This window comes from Bombina bombina, chromosome 6, assembly GCF_027579735.1.
Source record: "Bombina bombina isolate aBomBom1 chromosome 6, aBomBom1.pri, whole genome shotgun sequence".
NCBI classification, from domain to species: Eukaryota; Metazoa; Chordata; class Amphibia; order Anura; family Bombinatoridae; genus Bombina; species Bombina bombina.
The window spans coordinates 1,001,628,630-1,001,649,068 of record NC_069504.1 but is presented as its reverse complement, the minus strand read 5'-3'; the positions used below and the strand labels follow the sequence as shown (position 1 = coordinate 1,001,649,068).

Sequence of the window (20,439 nt, the reverse complement as noted above, 5' to 3'; positions counted from 1 at the left end):
TTAAATTGCTACACCAGGTGTATACTCTACTAATGCTTGTAGGGTTATATGTATTTCCTATTAATGTTGATTGGCTGATAGGCACTTCTTACTAAAGTTAATGCTTAAATGCTGCTCTTAAATATGAAAATATATTTTTTATTACTATATCTCTTTAATTAGAAAAGGTAAATTATAGCTTAAACAATTGGAAGCTAGATTGCATATAATAATGCAAGCGTTGTGGTGAGCTAATATCACTTGCCCAACAACAATAGTGATGCCATTATAAGCTACTGTATTTATGCTGAATGCCGCATTTGCTGAAAGCCATTTTAGCACACTCATTTCCTTCAAGTAATGGATTTCTATTAAGGTGCATGCTAAAATGATTCCTGTTGGGTAGCTGCTATATGCTACATTTACTCAACCACTGCGATATTCAGTTTATTTATAGTAGTTTACTTGCACATATTAGATCTACAGACATTTTATTTATATTTCCCAAAATTTTTAGATTAATGCAAGATTTTAACTATTACAGCGTTTATTTGCAATTTTGCCGCAGTCATTCAGTTTTAGCCTTGGAAATTCATTTTCAAATAGCTTTAAAGGGATATTCCAGCCAAAATTTAAATCCACAAGGATGTATTTCAGTTTTGAATAAAAGCATTTTTGTAATATACATGTATTAGCAAAAATGCTTTTAAGAAATGCTATAACTATTTGAAAATTTGAAAATTGATGTTCAGTGCAACAGCATTTTAAACACAGCCCTGGCTCAGAGAGCCTAAGGTGCTTGTATTATCTTGTAATAAACTCAATTTTCTAATTGCTGACATGATACAAACCCCACTGGTGCTCTGAGAAGCTGCAGTATTTAAAATGCTGGTGCACTTAGAATATCTAGTTATGCTTCACATGCACATGCAGAAAAAAAATGTTAACACAAAAAAAAGACATAACGTTTGCTAGAAGAATAATTTTTGCCAATGCAAATACAGGGAGTGCAGAATTATTAGGCAAGTTGTATTTTTGAGGATTAATTTTATTATTGAACAACAACCATGTTCTCAATGAACCCAAAAAACTCATTAATATCAAAGCTGAATAGTTTTGGAAGTAGTTTTTAGTTTGTTTTTAGTTATAGCTATTTTAGGGGGATATCTGTGTGTGCAGGTGACTATTACTGTGCATAATTATTAGGCAACTTTACAAAAAACAAATATATACCCATTTCAATTATTTATTTTTACCAGTGAAACCAATATAACATCTCAACATTCACAAATATACATTTCTGACATTCAAAAACAAAACAAAAACAAATCAGTGACCAATATAGCCACCTTTCTTTGCAAGGACACTCAAAAGCCTGCCATCCATGGATTCTGTCAGTGTTTTGATCTGTTCACCATCAACATTGCGTGCAGCAGCAACCACAGCCTCCCAGAGACTGTTCAGAGAGGTGTACTGTTTTCCCTCCTTGTAAATCTCACATTTGATGATGGACCACAGGTTCTCAATGGGGTTCAGATCAGGTGAACAAGGAGGCCATGTCATTATATTTTCTTCTTTTATACCCTTTCTTGCCAGCCACGCTGTGGAGTACTTGGACGCGTGTGATGGAGCATTGTCCTGCATGAAAATCATGTTTTTCTTGAAGGATGCAGACTTCTTCCTGTACCACTGCTTGAAGAAGGTGTCTTCCAGAAACTGGCAGTAGGACTGGGAGTTGAGCTTGACTCCATCCTCAACCCAAAAAGGCCCCACAAGCTCATCTTTGATGATACCAGCCCAAACCAGTACTCCACCTCCACCTTGCTGGCGTCTGAGTCGGACTGGAGCTCTCTGCCCTTTACCAATCCAGCCACGGGCCCATCTATCTGGCCCATCAAGACTCACTCTCATTTCATCAGTCCATAAAACCTTAGAAAAATCAGTCTTGAGATATTTCTTGGCCCAGTCTTGACGTTTCAGCCTGTGTGTCTTGTTCAGTGGTGGACGTCTTTCAGCCTTTCTTACCTTGGCCATGTCTCTGAGTATTGCACACCTTGTGCTTTTGGGCACTCCAGTGATGTTGCAGCTCTGAAATATGGCCAAACTGGTGGCAAGTGGCATCTTGGCAGCTGCACGCTTGACTTTTCTCAGTTCATGGGCAGTTATTTTGCGCCTCGGTTTTTCCACACCCTGTTGACTATTTTGAATGAAACGCTTGATTGTTCGATGATCACTCTTCAGAAGCTTTGCAATTTTAAGAGTGCTGTATCCCTCTGCAAGATATCTCACTATTTTTGACTTTTCTGAGCCTGTCAAGTCCTTCTTTTGACCCATTTTGCCAAAGGAAAGGAAGTTGCCTAATAATTATGCACACCTGATATTGGGTGTTGATGTCATTAGACCACACCCCTTCTCATTACAGAGATGCACATCACCTAATATGCTTAATTGGTAGTAGGCTTTCGAGCCTATACAGCTTGGAGTAAGACAACATGCATAAAGAGGATGATGTGGTCAAAATACTCATTTACCTAATAATTCTGCACTCCCTGTATATTGCAAATGTGTTTCTATTCAAAGATGTTATTCATCTATGAGCATTTGCATTTTGATTGGAATGTCCCTTTCAGGGACATTCTAATATAAAAGTAACAAGCTTTAACTTGTCAAAGTACGAAATTTTTGAGCTACTTATCCTAACCATAAAATGGATTAAACTTTTAGGTTAATCTCATCATCTCCCCATGCAAACTTTTTTAAAACTATATGGATGATAGAGAGGACGCAATATGTTGCAGGGGTTGTATAGGAGACAAAAAAGGAAACAGAGCGCACCCACTCTAAGGGTAAAACTGAGATTTAATACAGCAAACATGCGCATAAATAAAATACACGTACAATGTGTACAATAAAAATGAACAATGGATGTATCTTATGTATATCACCACATCCTGCTTAAGCCATAGGTGGTGGAGAGAGAGTTCCGTTCCGTCCCTTGTAAAGCTCCAAATGCTTCCAGGAAGCTGATTGGAAACACAAGGCTGGAAGTTGCTTCACACTGACCTGGCATCCGAAGGAATGCAGAAAAGACTGGCTAGCTGATTTCTCTACGCGTTTCGTCAGGATCCAATCCGACTTTCTCAAGAGATTGAACAGTCTGAGTTTATTATGGAACACTTGAATGTCTTTAATTGGTCAAAAAATGAGACAATAACACACCCTGCATAGAAATTACATGGAAAGATTGTATCCATCTATTATTCAGCTTTGAACAAAAAACAATATTACAAAATAATACAAATATTAAAAATTCATATTAAAAATTCAATGGTGTGAAAATAAAAAATCCATACAATTCTGCCATATATTAGTATCTATACAGCGCAACATAAATTAACTCTAAAATGCCTTTCAGAATGTGATCTATTTAAAAAAACTAGCTGATATAAAAGTTGTAAGACCTTGTAATATGTGTAAAAACATAATTAGGGGAAATACGTTTCACAATATACATCAAACTAAAACTTTCCAAATGAAAAATAAATTTTCATGTAAATCATCCTATGTAGTATATCTTTTAATATGTAGCTGTAATTGTTATTATGTAAGGTGCACCAAGAGGCTCATTAGAACTAGGTATAATGAGCACTGCTGCAATATTAAAAATAAGATAGAAACCCATAGTTTGTCGGGACATCATAAGTTTCACCATGATGCTAATGCAAAAGGGCTTGGCATTATGGTTATTGATTGAATTCCACCTAATAGCTCTAAGAACAAGTTGAGGAGTTTGCAACAACGTGAAACCTTTTGGATTCACAAGTTACAGACACTCAATACTGAGAGTTCTAAAGGTCTAAATATTGATTTGGACCTACAGGCTTTTATGTAATATTCTATGATGTTTATGGCAGGTTATTAAAAACAACAATTTGAATGTTTTCATTACCTTTACCTCTCCATCATGGAGAGGTAAAGGTAATGATACAACAATGTGCACAAGTAGTTGCATTTTAGGGCTTTTCTTACCAAGGTCTTATAACTTTTATCAAAGAAGAAGCAGGCAGGTGACAGCAAATATTGTTACCATTTATTGAGGAGGTAAAAAAGGCCTTTTTTACCTCCTCAATAAATGGTAACAATATTTGCTGTCACCTGCCTGCTTCTTCTTTGATTTGTGAACTTGGGACCTAGGCAGTGGTCCTTAGGTGGCGTGCAACATTAAGCCTGTAAGTGCTGAAAAGTTCTATTCTTATAACTTTTATATCAGCTAGTTTTTATATAGATCACATTCTGAAAGGCATTTTAGAGTTCATTTATGTTGCGCTGTATAGATACTAATATATGGCAGAATTGTATGGATTTTTTATTTTCACACCATTGAATTTTTAATATGAATTTTTAATATTTGTATTATTTTGTAATAATGTGTTTTGTTCAAAGCTGAATAATAGATGGATATAATCTTTCCATGTAATTTCTATGCAGGGTGTGTTATTGTCTAATTTTTTGACCAATTAGAGACATTCAAGTGTTGGGAGGCTTTTATAGCCCGGATGTTCCATAATAAACTCAGACTGTTCAATCTCTTGAGAAAGTCGGGTCAGATCCTGACGAAACGCGTAGAGAAATCAGCTAGACAGTTTTTTCTGCATTCCTTCGGACGCCAGGTTGGTGTGAAGCAACTTCCAGACTTGTGTTTCCAATCAGCTATCCGGAAGCGTTTGGAGCTTTACAAGGGACGGAACAGAACTCTCTCTCCACCACCTACGGCTTAAACAGGAGGTGGTGATATACATAAGATACATCCATTGTTCTTTTTTATTGTACACATTGTACGTGTATTTTATTTATGCGCATGTTTGCTGTATTAAATGTCAGTTTTACCCTTAGAGTGGCGTGCGCTCTGTTTCCTTTTTTGTCTCCTATGTTTCCAGCTTTTGGGTTTTGAGCCACAGTGTTCCCAGTCTCCTTGGAGCAGCAGCCACTCTGTACGAGTTACTATTTGGAAAGGATTAACTCCTGTGTTGTGAACTTCTATGATAACATTAAGGTCGTATTTCTAATATTTATTTATACATTTGCCACAGTTTATGATTAGTGGTTTTTGTCAGTATTTATAGATCTATACTACCAGGTAGATCTATACAGTGGAGGCTCCTCTATTTTAGCACTCCCGCACGTGAACACCCAATTAAAGGGGGAAAAAGAAAGAAAATAATTTATTTGGATGAATAAATATAATTTCTCCTATTGGAAAAATTATATTTATTCAGCCAAAAATTTTCTAGTCTAGCCTGTCAAGTTTTATTTAAAAAAAAAAAACCTTTATTATACATCTATGCTCTATTATACTTCTCTACCGCACGTGCGGTAGAGAAGTATAGCCTGCCATACAAATTTGCATATTTTTCCTCTATGCTTGCAGTGCAGCCCATAACTGAGCCTATACCTCTCTTAATCGCACACTATTTAGTGTGCTAATTGGGCTATTTGTATGGGCGGCCAGCAGAGGGAGCACTTTTTTTTATTAAGTTTTCTTTTTTTTTTGCTGGCTCAGTCGCGCCAAAAATTTCAGTGTGCAGGCAGTGCAGTTGGATCTAATCTGGAGTCTGGTTTGGCCGGGACTCCCGACTGAAATGGGCATCTAAATTGTAAGTGTATCTTCTACTTTTAGCCCTGCTGCGGGCTAGCACTGCATCGGACCGGCCAGGGAGGCATTGAAGTCAGAGTGTCAGACAGCAATGTATATCCTCCCCAGTACACGCCTCTGCTTTGGAATAAGTTTGTGTGTGGTGTCGTGGGTGTCTAAGTTACAGAGTTAGCAAGATGTTGAAACGTATTTGTCTTGGGTTGCAGACACTCTCATTTTATTATTACTTAAAGTAATAAAATGAGTCTGCAGCCCAAGACAAATACGTTTCAACATTTTGCTAACTCTCTAACTTAATAATAATTATAATTTTTATTGTGGTTTAGACCCTGTAATTATTGTATGATGTATCTTAGGCACTTATATTTATGATTTTTTGTTGACCATGGCATTTAACACAGCATGCAGTGTACCGTATGTTCTGCACATTTTAGGTTGCTATGGCAATCTTGGGTGATCTGTGCTGCTCATGTGTAACACTCTTACTGCTTAGAATTTTGTCTTATTTACTGCAGTGTTTTGGTTTCTATTAGGTATTCATGTACACCATTTTATTATATCACCTGGTTTGTACATATTTGGGATTTCCACGCTAACTTTATTGTTATATAGGTTGCTATGGCAACCATGTTGCGGTCTGTGCAATCCCTGTGAATAATGATTGGTGCCTACATTATATGTTATAAGACTCTTTATACTGTTCTGTATAACACTGATTAAAGTGATTTTTGCTAAGTCCCTTAGAGTGCGCTTGTCCTATATTTATATATATATATATATATATATATATATATATATATATATATATATATATATATATATATATATATATATGAGCAATCTGAGGGGCATGGCTTTATTTCAAGGGGTGTGGTCAGGGGAGGGGCTAAGTGCACCTCCATCTTCATAATTCACCAGCCGCCACTGGATCTATATATATTCTCTGTAATATCTACTACGCTACTGCGGTCATTTGTAAATATAAGCAACAATATTATATGTAGGCTTAAAATGTATTGCTCTTCACCTATATGTATATGATTAATATTGTTGTTTTTTAGTTCCAATTATTCACAACGTAACATTTCACTCTTCAATATTTGATTATTTGTGGTTCAGGAGAGAAGCGCAGCCATTTTTCTTTCTTTTTTTTTTTTTTGTTATGTTGCAGGGTTAACTCTAACCAGATGGGAACATGTTCACAGCAGAATGAGATTGTAAAATAAAATCTTAATTAAGTATAGAAAAACTACTTCACAGTAATTTTCCATTGTCTATTTTGCCACCATTTCCTGTAATTTAAGTCTGAAAATCTAGTATTCTCCATTTCTGGAAGCTGAATGAGAATATGAAAGAGAATATGACAGGCTTCATATGCTTAACCTTGCCACATATCAATCCTAAGTTGCAGTCTGTTATCTTATCATTTCTGCTGAAGCCAAACAATGAACATGACAGGGAAAAGCATTTTCCTCTCTAGAGACTGAAGTCCAAATTGGTGGGTGAAATTTGACCTTTTAAAAACAATTAAACAAACATGGTCTTAACCTGTTCTAATATATTTCAGACTCTTCTGAAATGTTAATATTCTTTTGGAGCCCTTGTGGTGTATGTGACCACTGTTTCTTAACCCCTTCAGGATGGAAGCAAGTGTTAATGATCAGAACAAAGTTCCGATGTTAACATTAACAAGAAACAGGAAGTCACGTAATCGTTGCTGCAATTATGTGATTACAACGCTGGGATTGGATCCTGGGGGACTGTCTAGAATATCAGATTTTTGCAGGTGAAAAAAAAGAGTGCAGGTGAAAAAAAAGTTAGGACTTTCCATGCCGTCCTAATGACGTTAGAGCCCAGTGATTTTAGGTTGGCATGAGACATCCTAACGGCATCTAGGGGTTAACCTCTCTGCATGATGGACAGGCCCTGCTCTCACACAATTAGTTGGGCTAGAGCAATGGATGGTGTTGCACAAGAAAATACATGTACAATGGTAATTATGGGCGCTCATTGAAAAGATGGGCAAACAGGTTTTCTACTTGGGAACAGTGTCCGTCAATCTTTTAGTATATCTGGCTCATAGAAAAATTGCAGAAACATTTTGTAATTAAGGATGTTTACTGGGCTTTTAAGTGTTTAATTTATCCTTTCAAATTCATAATTTTAATATCTTTTTGTCCGATTACATCAGCTGAAAATATTTAAGTCCAACATCAATTACCATGGTACAATAGTTTGCTGAAATATATTGAGGAAAAATATATACAATGTAACACAGTCCCTTACAGGAATAACATATAATAGAAGTTGATTTATAAGCTTACCGGGTGGATCCCATCGTGTTTAAGCTCCATTATATGTAATGTATAGTTAGTCCGTCTGCCTTTCTCGTTGAACTGGACGTTTCCTGAAAGCCCCTCCAGTCGAACCTTTTTATGGTGACAATGAAAAATTACTTGACAGTGCAAATCACACAAAACACCCAACAAGGAAAAATGACTATTACTGACGTCCGTAATGTCTATTTAATGTGCGTAACATGCTATTAATCGTGTGCCCAGAAATTGTATTTATACATAATATTAACACAATACCTGTCAAAGTCAATTATGCTACACACATATACAATTAATATATTAATTTAAGAGATATTGCAATGAATAAAAGTGTTTAAATGTTTGTTTGTTTTTTAAATGGCTTTAATAGAGTCCCTTTACCATGAGCTTTGAGGTTAGAAAAAAAAAAAAAAACAATGCAGATTTAACTTTGATGCTGTATAAATGAGGAACTGAAATTCCCTTCTGCGTTTTGTTACATCTAAACCAGGAGTTTTCAAACCTGTCCTCTGGCCTCCTTAGCAGGCTAGATTTTCAGGATATCTGAACTAGAGCACAGGTGAAATAATCAGATGATTAGTAAACATGGCTATTAACCTGCTCTCACCCAAGGTAATCCAGAAAATCTGGCTTGTTAGGGAGGTCTGGGGACAGGTTTGAAACCCCTGGGCCTCGATCCGATATGCAGCATCGCCCACAAAAGCCTGCAACGCCAAATTTTGCGCTGGTTTGGTATCACATATACGACGTAACCTAGAGGTTACGCTTATATATTTCTGCCTTCGGCTGTAGTTTTTTGGGCCATAGACAGGTATACCAAACCAGCGCAGTTTGGTATCCAATATACAGCGTAAGGACTTACGTGGCGAAAATGGAGAAATCTTACTCCATTTTCACCTCGCCACAAATTGCAGGCGTAGTAAGCCTTACGCTGTGTATCGGAGCCCCGTAGCTCCCTAAACTACCTATCTACCTGTCAACCGCGATCCCCCGCCGCAATCCCTAATAAAGTTATTAACCCCTAAACTGCTGCTCCCGGACCCCGCCGCTACATTAACTACCCCTAATGTGAGCCCCTTACACCGCCGCCGCCTACATTACCTACCCCCTAATGTGAGCACCTTACACTGCCGCCAGCTATATTAAATTATTAACCCCTAATCTAATCCCCCTACCCGCCGCAAGCTATATTAAATTATTAACCCCTAATCTAATCCCCCTACCCCGCCGCTAGCTATATTAAATTATTAACCCCTAATCTAATCCCCCTACCCCACTGCCAGCTATATTAAATTAATTAACCCCTAAAATACTAAACTATCCCTACCACTAAACCTAAGTCTAACCATACAAATAGCCCTGAAAAGGGCTTTTTGAGTGGCATTACCCCAAAGTAGACAGCTCTATTGCCAGCCCTTAAAAGGGCTTTTTGCGGGGCTTTGCCCCAAAGTAATCAGCTCTTTTACCAGCCCTTAAAAGGGCTTTTTGCGGGGCATTGTCACAAAGTAATCAGCTCTTTTGCCTATAATCTAAATCCCCTACACCGCCGCCACCTATAATAAATGTATTACCCCCTAATCTAATCCCCCTATACCGCCGCCACCTATATTAACTATATGAACCCTAATTATATTAGGGTTGATATAGTTAATATACTGCTAGATTTAGAGTTCTGCGGCCAAAGGGGTGCATTAGCTACGCATGCTTTTTTTCCCCCGCACCTTTTAAATACCGCTGGTATTTAGAGTTCACAGAAGGGCTGCGTTAGGCTCCAAAAAGGGAGCGTAGAGCATATTTACCGCCACTGCAACTCTAAATACCAGCGGTGCTTACGGATGCGGCCAGCTTCAAAAACGTGCTTGTGCACGATTCCCCAATAAGAAACAATGGGGCAGTTTGAGCTGAAAAAAAACCTAACACCTGCAAAAAAGCAGCGTTCAGCTCCTAACGCAGCCCCATTGTTTCCTATGGGGAAACACTTCCTAAGTCTGCACCTAACACCCTAACATGTACCCCAAGTCTAAACACCCCTAACCTTACACTTATTAAGCCCTAATCTGCCGCCCCCGCTATCGCAGACCCCTGCATATTTTTTTAACCCCTAATCTTTCGCTCCGTACACCGCCGCCACCTACATTATCCCTATGTACCCCTAATCTCCTGCCCCTAACACCGCCGACCCCTATATTATATTTATTAACCCCTAATCTGCCGCCACCTACCTACAATTATTAACCCTAATCTGCCGACCGGACCTCACCGCTACTATAATAGAGTTATTAACCCCTAATCTGCCTCACTCCCGCCTCAATAACCCTATAATAAATATTATTAACCCCTAATCTTCCCTCCCTAACATCACCGACACCTAACTTCAAGTATTAACCCCTAATCTGCCAACCGGACCTCACCGCTACTCTAATAAATTTATTAACCCCTAAAGCTAAGTCTAACCCTAACACTAACATCCCCCTAAGTTAAATATAATTTTTATCTAACGAAATAAATTAACTCTTATTAAATAAATTATTCCTATTTAAAGCTAAATACTTACCTGTAAAATAAATCCTAATATAGCTACAATATAAATTATAATTATATTGTAGCTATTTTAGGATTAATATTTATTTTACAGGTAACTTTTTATTTATTTTAACCAGGTACAATAGCTATTAAATAGTTAATAACTATTTAATAGCTACCTAGTTAAAATAATTACAAAATTACCTGTAAAATAAATCCTAACCTAATTTACAATTAAACCTAACACTACACTATCAATAAATTAATTAAATAAAATACCTACAATTATCTACAATTAAACCCTAACACTACACTATCAATAAATTAATTACATACAAATTCCTACAATTAAATAAATTAAATAAACTAACTAAAGTACAAAAAATAAAAAAGAACTAAGTTACAAAAAATAAAAAAATAATTTACAAACATTAGAAAAATATTACAACAATTTTAAGCTAATTACACCTACTCTAAGCCCCCTAATAAAATAACAAAGCCCCCCCCAAAAAAAAATGCCCTACCCTATTCTAAAATACAAATAGAAAAGCTCTTTTACCTTACCAGCCCTTAAAAGGGCCTTTTGCGGTGCATGCCCCAAAGAATTCTGCTCTTTTGCCTGAAAAAAAACATACAATACCACCCAAAATTACAACCCACCACCCACATACCCCTAATCTAATCCAAACCCCCCTTAAATGCCCTACCCTATTCTAAAATACAAATAGAAAAGCTCTTTTACCTTACCAGCCCTTAAAAGGGCCTTTTGCGGTGCATGCCCCAAAGAATTCTGCTCTTTTGCCTGAAAAAAAACATACAATACCACCCAAAATTACAACCCACATACCCCTAATCTAATCCAAACCCCCCTTAAATAAACTTAACACTAAGCCCCTGAAGATCTCCCTACCTTATCTTCACCATGCCGGGTAACACCGATCCGTCCAGAGGAGGCTCCGAAATCTTCATCCAAGCCCAAGCAGGGGCTGAAGAGATCCATCATCGGGTTGAAGAGATCCATCATCCGGCAGAAGAGGTCCATCATCGGGCTGAAGAGATCCATCATCCGGCTGAAGAGGTCCATCATCGGGCTGAAGAGGTCCATTATCAAGCTGAAGAGGTCCATCATCGGGCTGAAGAGATCCATCATCCAGCTGAAGTCTTCTATCAAGCAGCATCTTCAATCTTCTTTCATCTGGATCCATCTTCATCCCGCCGACGCGGAACATCCATCCTGGCCGACGACTTCCCGACGAATGACGGTTCCTTTAAATGACGTCATCCAAGATGGCGTCCCTCGAATTCCGATTGGCTGATAGGATTCTATCAGCCAATCGGAATTAAGGTAGGAAAATTCTGATTGGCTGATGGAATCAGCCAATCAGATTGAGCTTGCATTCTATTGGCTGTTCCGATCAGCCAATAGAATGCGAGCTCAATCTGATTGGCTGATGGAATCAGCCAATTGGATTGAACTTGAATCTGATTGGCTGATTCCATCAGCCAATCAGAATTTTCCTACCTTAATTCCGATTGGCTGATAGAATCCTATCAGCCAATCGGATTTCGAGGGATGCCATCTTGGATAACGTCATTTAAAGGAACCGTCATTCATTGGTAAGTCGTCGGCCAGGATGGATGTTCTGCGTCGGCGGGATGAAGATGGATCCAGAAGAAAGAAGATTGAAGATGCCGCTTGATAGAAGACTTCAGCCCGATGATGGACCTCTTCAGCCCGATGATGGACCTCTTCAGCCGGATGATGGACCTCTTCAGCCGGATGATGGACCTCTTCAGCCCGATGATGGACCTCTTCAGCCCGATGATGGATCTCTTCAGCCCGATGATGGATCTCTTCAGCCCCCGCTTGGGCTTGGATGAAGATTTCAGAGCCTCCTCTGGACAGATCGGTGATACCCGGCATGGTGAAGATAAGGTAGGGAGATCTTCAGGGGCTTAGTGTTAGGTTTATTTAAGGAGGGTTTGGGTTAGATTAGGGGTATGTGGGTGGTGGGTTGCAATGTTGGGGATTAACTATTTAATAGCTATTGTACCTGGTAAAAAAAATACAAAGTTGCCTGTAAAATAAATATAAATCCTAAAATAGCTACAATATAATTATAATTTATATTGTAGCTATATTAGGGTTTATTTTACAGGTAAGTATTTAGCTTGAAATATGAATAATTTATTTAATAAGAGTTAATTTATTTTGTTAGATAAAAATTATATTTAACTTAGGGGGGTGTTAGGGTTAGACTTAGCTTTAGGGGTAAATAAATTTAATAGAGTAGCGGTGAGGTCCGGTCGGCAGATTAGGGGTTAATACTTGAAGTTAGGTGTCGGTGATGTTAGGGAAGGCAGATTAGGGGTTAATACTATTTATTATAAGGTTATTGAGGCGAGAGTGAGGCGGATTAGGGTTTAATAACTTTATTATAGTAGCGTTGAGGTCCGGTCGGCAGATTAGGGGTTAATAATTGTAGGTAGGTGGTGGCGACGTTGGGGGCAGCAGATTTGGGTTAATTAATATAATTTAGGGGTCGGCGGTGTTAGGGTTAGCAGATTAGGGGTACATAGGGATAATGTAGGTGGCGGCGGTGTGTGGTCGGCAGATTAGGGGTTAAAAAAATTTATTAGAGTAGCATTGATGTGGGGGGGCCTCGGTTTAGGGGTACATAGGTAGTTTATGGGTGTTAGTGTACTTTAAAGCACAGTAGTTAAGAGCTTTATGAACCGGCGTTAGCACAGAAAGCTCTTAACTCCTGGCTTTTCTCTGCGGATGGAGTCTTGTCGTTAGATTTCTAACGCTCACTTCAGCCAAGACTCTAAATACCGGCGTTAGGAAGATCCCATTGAAAAGATAGGATACTCAATTGGCGTAGGGGGATCTGCGGTATGGAAAAGTCGCTGCTGCAAAGTGAGCTTTAGACCCTTTCCTGACTGACTCTAAATATCAGCGGGCGGCCAAAACCAGCGTTTGGAGCCACTAATGCTGGTTTTGACGGCTAACGCAGAACTCTAAATCTAGGCGTATGTTATTATATTATATATATATTAACTATATTAACCCTAATTTTATTAGGGTTAATATAGTTAATATCGTATTATATTATATATATATTAAGTATAATAACCCTATCTAACTCTAACACCCCTAACTAAATTCTTATTAAAATAAATCTAATTAATATAATATTATTAATTAAAATATTCCTATTTAAATCTAAATACTTACCTATAAAATAAACCCTAAGATAGCTACAATATAATTAATAATTACATTGTAGCTATTTTAGGGTTTATATTTATTTTACAAGTAACTTGGTATTTATTTTAATTAGGTACAATAGCTATTAAATAGTTAATAACTATTTAATAGCTACCTAGTTAAAATAATTACCAATTTACCTGTAAAATAAATCCTAACCTAAGTTACAAATACACCTACACTATCAATAAATTAATTAAATAAACTACAAATATCTAAACTAAAATACAAATAAATACACTAAACTAAATTACAAAAAAAACGCCACTAAATTGCAAAAAATAAAAAAGATTACAAGAATTTTAAGCTAATTACACCTATTCTAAGCCCCCTAATAAAATAATAAAGCCCCCAAAATAAAAATTTTTCCCTACCCTATTCTAAATTACAAAAGTTAACAGCTCTATTACCAGCCCTTAAAAGGGCCTTTTGTGGGGCATGCCCCAAAGTAATCAGCTCTTTTGCTTGTAAAAAAACCCACAATACCACCCCCCAACATTACAACCCACCACCCACATACCCCTACTCTAAACCCACCCAAACCCCCCTTAAAAACCTAACACTAAGCCCCAGAAGATCTCCCTACCTTGAGTCGTCTTCACCCAGCCAGGCCAAACTCTTCATCCAATCCGGGCGATGTCTTCATCCAAGCGGCAAAGAAGAAGTCTTCCATCCGGTGATGTCTTCATTCAAGCGGCAAAGAAGAATTCTTCCATCCGGCGATGTCTTCATCCAAGCGGCAAAGAAGAGGTCCTCCATTGGGGTGAAGTTTTCCTCCAAGCGGCATCTTCAATCTTCTTTCTTCGGACCTCCGACGCGGAACATCCAGCTGGCTCGACGACTGAAAGACGAATGAAGTTTCCTTTAAATGACGTCATCTACGATGGCGTCCCTCGAATTCCGATTGGCTGATAGGATTCTATCAGCCACTCAGAATTAAGGTAAGAAAGTCGTCGGGCCAGCTGGATGTTCCGCGTCGGAGGTCCGAAGAAAGAAGATTGAAGATGCCGCTTGAAGGAAAACTTCGCCCCGATGGAGGACCTCTTCTTTGCCGCTTGGATGAAGACATCACCGGATGAAAGACTTCTTCTTTGTCGCTTGGATGAAGACATCGCCGGATGGAAGACTTCTTTTTTGCCTCTTGGATGAAGACATAGCCCGGATTGGATAAAGAGTTCGGCCCGGATGGGTGAAGACGACTCAAGGTAGGGAGATCTTCTGGGGCTTAGTGTTAGGTTTTTTAAGGGGGGTTTGGGTGGGTTTAGAGTAGGGGTATGTGGGTGGTGGGTTGTAATGTTGGGGGGTGGTATTGTGGGTTTTTTTACAGGCAAAAGAGCTCATTACTTTGGGGCATGCCCCGCAAAAGGCCTTTTTAAGGGCTGGTAATAGAGCTGTTAACTTTTGTAATTTAGAATAGGGTAGGGAATTTTTTTTATTTTGGGGGGCTTTATTATTTTATTAGGGTGCTTAGAATAGGTGTAATTAGCTTAAAATTCTTGTAATTTTTTTTATTTTTTGTTATTTAGTGTTTTGTTTTATTTGTAATTTAGTTTAGTGTATTTAATTGTATTTTAGTTTAGATATTTGTAGTTTATTTAATTAATTTATTGATAGTGTAGGTGTATTTGTAACTTAGGTTAGGATTTATTTTACAGGTAAATTGGTAATTATTTTAACTAGGTAGCTATTAGATATTAACTATTTAATAGCTATTGTACCTAGTTAAAATAAATACCAAGTTACCTGTAAAATAAATATAAACCATAAAATAGCTACAATGTAATTATTAATTATATTGTAGCAATCTTAGGGTTTATTTTATAGGTAAGTATTTAGATTTAAATAGGAATATTTTAATTAATAATATTAATATTAATTAGATTTATTTTAATAAGAATTTAGTATAATTAGGGTTAATATAGTTAATATATATAATATAATAACTATATTAACTATATTAACCCTATTAATTAGGGTTCATATAGTTAATATAGATGGCGGCGGTGTAGGGGGGTCAGATTAGGGGTTAATCTATTTAATATAGGTGGCGGTGGTGTAGGGGGATTAGATTAGGGGGTAATACATTTATTATAGGTGGCGGCGGTGTAGGGGGATTTAGATTATAGGCAAAAGAGCTGATTACTTTGTGACAATGCCCCACCAAAAGCCCTTTTAAGGGCTGGTAAAAGAGCTGATTACTTTGGGGCAAAGCCCCGCAAAAAGCCCTTTTAAGGGCTGGCAATAGAGCTGTTTACTTTGGGGTAATGCCACACAAAAAGCCCTTTTCAGGGCTATTTGTAGGGTTAGACTTAGGTTTAGTGGTAGGGATAGTTTAGTATTTTAGGGGTTAATTAATTTAATATAGGTGGCGGCGGTATAGGGGGATTAGATTAGGGGTTAATTAATTTAATATAGCTGGCGGCGGTGTAGGGGGGTTAAATTAGGGGTTAATAATTTTAATATAGCTGGCGGCGGTGTAGTGGGATTAGATTAGGGGTTAATAATTTTAATATAGCTGGCGGCGGGGTAGGAGCTCACATTAGGGGGTAGTTAATATAGCTGGCGGCGGGGTAGGAGCTCACATTAGGGGGTAGTTAATGTAGCTGGCGGTGGGGTAGGAGCTCACATTAGGGGGAAGTTAATGTAGGTGGCGGCGGTGAAAGGGGCTCACATTAGGAAGTTGATAATGTAGGTGGCGGCGGGGTCCGGGAGCGGCGGTTTAGGGGTTAATAACTTTATTAGGTGCGGCGGGGTCCGGGAGCGGCGGTTTAGGGGTTAATACATTTTTATTATTAGGAGAGTGAGGGGGGATAGCGGATAGAGGGGTATACGTGTCGGGCTATGTTTGGGAGGCGTGTTAGACAGTACGGGAGATTTAATACTTTAGTCAGGTTTTGTAGGCGCCGGCAGTTTCTAAAGTGCCCTAAGTCACTGGCGACTCCAGAAATTTGTACTTACACAGATTTCTGGATATCGCTGGTTTGTCAGACTTACGGCACTTTAGCATCTGACGGCGCCGTATATGGGATAGCTCGAATTGTGAGCTAAAACTACGGGCGGCGGTGGTTCCCTCGCTTGCGCCGCAAACTACGATCTATATCGGATCGGGCCCCTGAACTAAATGATGCCTCCTAAAATAAAAAAAAAAAAAAGGATGTTCTGTGCTTTAAAAAAAAAAAAGCAATACATTCTTGTTTTTATGTTTCTGGGACGTCACTCATCACCAGTTTAGTTGATGTAATTGTCCTTCCTTATTAGCTGGTGAACAATCTGTCCCTAAAAAAATGTATATTTGCTTTTAGTTTTAATATTAATCTTAAGAGCTATAATAAATTCTCATGCAATATATATATTTAAACACATTATAAATGTGCGTTTTTAAGTTGTGACCGTGTGATCTTTCACATGCAAAATAGATTTTTTTTAAATTTTGAACTATTTTTAAAGCCAAAAGTAATTTCATAAAGGGACATAAACTACAATATAATTTTTTTATTGCACTATTATTAACCTATGTTATAATTTTTTAGAATGTCATTAATGGTTGCATGGTACTGTAGCTATATTTTAAAGGGACATCAAACCCTAAATACATTTCATGCACCGCCTTCTAATCATGGCTGCCACTATTTTGGAACCTAAGTTACACTGCACATATCTGAAAGAGAGTTACTGCACAAGTGTAAACATGTCAGCACTGGAATGTATTGAAAGACAGATTTCAATAAGTAGGCACTAGACTAGAAGGAGGGAGGAAATAACCTTAATACTATGTACTGTATATAAAATGTATTTAGGGCTAGACTATGAATGGAGCGCAAACGTTTGCACCTGAGCGATATGGGGTATATTGTGAGTTTGCATACATTACGAGTTGAAAGTAAACGTGATTGTGTGAGCGAAATCACGATTTACGCTAGAATGATTACCGCAACTTCAGAGTTCTGGTTAACTGTTTCGCAAAACATAAAAGTTGCACAAAACACATCAAAAATACATTACAAAGTATAGTTACACTCATAATAACACCATCTAATAAAAATTATTAAAAAAAAAATGCACAAAAAAGTTATAAAGGCTCAGGTAAAGGGCTTTAATATTGAGATACATAATACATATACAGTACATGTCTAAAGATGTATATGTATGTATATATATATATATATATATATATATATATATATATATATATATATATACACTATATATATATATATATGTGTGTAGATATGTATTTATGTATTTATATGTGTATATATGCATTTACAGACATATATACATATATCAACACATAAATGCATATGTATATATATATATATATATATATATATATTAGCGCATTGGAGCCCTTTGTCGATGAAAACATGTAAAAGCATATTTATGCGATATTCATATTTAATAAAGGTTTTAACTATGTATTTAATGTAAATATTTCGCATTCCAATGTTCTTCAAATAGCACAATATGTTATATTTATTTCTAAATAGATACAATATGCCTATATATAAATTTGTATATATCTATACCTATATGTAATCATCTATATCTATATAGGTATAAATATATATTGTACCAAAAAACATTATATATATGTAGAAATATTTGAATAAATAGATCATACTCTGCTATGTGCAGAACATTGGAATGTGAAATATTTATATTTTAATGTTGGGTTAGTGCAAATGAGAATATGCGATCATGTTTGCACAAGAGTGTTTTTCCCCCCACTTGTTTTCTCCATTGACTTCTATGGAATAAGTGAACGTGCACACAATATTTTAACTTCGTATTTTTGCGCTAGTCGGGTTACCACTAGAGCAAACACAGTTTACTTTCAACTCATAATACAAGCACAACCTGAAGAGCACAACAATTTTACGTCTAGCGCAATTACTGCTCGAGTGGGAGCATTAATTTGTGTTACACTCATAATCTGGCCCTTAGGGTTTAATATCCCTATAAAGGTAGCTCTCATCCTATTGGCTGTTTTGAACAGCCAATAAGATTTCAGAAGTTCTCATCCTATTGGCTGATTTGAATTTGAAGAATCAAATTAGCCAATAGGAATGCAAGATAAGCCAATTTTAAACGGGTACCTTGCATTCAACTTCAGTGTACGGCGGTGATCGTATGAAGAGGACGCTCCGCGCAGGATGTCATTGCCCTCCAGGATAGCTCCGCTTAGCGCCGCCAAGATGAAGATAGAAGACGATGAAGATGAATGCCCTTTTAAGGGCAGTAAAAGAGCTACATGCCCTTTTAAGGACAATGCACATACAAATGCCCTTTAGAGGCAATGGTTACTTAGGATTTTTTAGAGTTAGGCTTTTTTATTTTGGGGGGTTGGTTGGGTGTGGGGGGGTTACTTTAGGGGGGACTTAGTAATTTTTTAAGGTAAAAGAGCTGTTTAACTTAGGGCAATGCCCTACAAAAGGCCCTTTTAAGGGCTATTGATAGTTTATGGTAGATTAGAGGGTGTTTTTATTGGGGGGGGGGGTTATTTTTATAGGGCTATTAGATTAGGTGTAATTGTTTTCATTTTTGACCATTGTGTTTATTATTTTTGTAATCTTAAGAGTTTTTTTATTTTTTGTAATTTAGTGTTTATTATTTTTTGTAATTTTAGATTTTTTTATTTTTTTCCGTAGTGTTAGGTTTTTAAAAATTTTTAATTTAGGTTTTTAATTGGTAGTTTTTTATTTCACAGGTAAGTTTTTATTTTTTAAAGATAGTTATATTGTAATTTTAATATAAAGTTAGGGGGGTGTTAGGTTTAGGGGTTAATAGGTTTAGTTTAGTAGTTACGATGTGGGGGGCTGGAGGTTTAGGGGTTAATACTTTATTATAGTGTTGGGGATGTGGGGGCCAGTTGTTTTTGGCTCAATAGGTTTATTTAGGTGTCAGCGATGTCGGGGGGGCGGCGGATTAGGGTTTAATAACTTTTATTAGTGTCAGCAATGTCGGGGAGTGGCGGCATAGTGGTTAATAACTTTTATTAGTATTGGCTATGTCGAGGAGCGGCAGATTAGGGGCTAATAATTATATTTAGTGTTGACAATGTCGGGGAGCGGCGGATTAGGAATTAATATCTTAAATTAGTGTCCATGATGTCCGGGGCGGCGGATTAGAGGTGTTTAGACTTGGGGTTTATGTAAGGTTGTTAGGTTTAAACTTAACTTTCTTTCCCCTATAGACATTAATGGGGTTGTGTTACGGCGATTTGCCAATCCGTGATGGCAGGTGTTAGATTTTTTTCTAACACCTTCTCCCCATTGATGTCTATGGGGGAAAGCGTGCACGAGCACGTCAAATCAGCCCATGGCTTTTGTGCAGCATGGAGCTTAACACACCATAACGCACAGCACAAGGAGGCTTTTCAGTAACTCGCAATGGCAGCGCTATGGAGAGTGCAATAACGCAAAAAAATGTTGGCGTTATTTTCGCACCCTGTTTAGCGCAAAACTTCTAATCTAGGTAGTTGTGCAGTAAAAATATTTTTTTATAGAGTTCTTGCACACACATTTAACCAGTGTGTGATGGTCTAACAGTGATATTATTTTAAAGTGTAAAACTAATAAAGTGCTTATTAAAAGGAAAGGAAACCCCAACATTTTCTTTCATGATTTGCCTAGAACATACAATTAAAACAACTTTCCAATTTACTTATATCATCAAAT

The 20,439-nt window shown here is 37.4% G+C and overlaps 1 protein-coding gene across 2 annotated transcripts in view; it reads right to left on the bottom strand.

Annotated features, from left to right (window-relative positions):
* GRIA1 (glutamate ionotropic receptor AMPA type subunit 1) overlaps positions 1 to 20,439 on the bottom strand; it is a 411,236-nt gene that overhangs the window by 54,294 nt on the left and 336,503 nt on the right. For both annotated transcript variants that reach the window (XM_053718693.1, XM_053718694.1), the window contains exon 8: positions 7,957 to 8,061. In XM_053718693.1, coding sequence (XP_053574668.1) covers positions 7,957 to 8,061 — 105 coding nt within the window. The remainder of the gene's footprint in view (positions 1 to 7,956; positions 8,062 to 20,439) is intronic.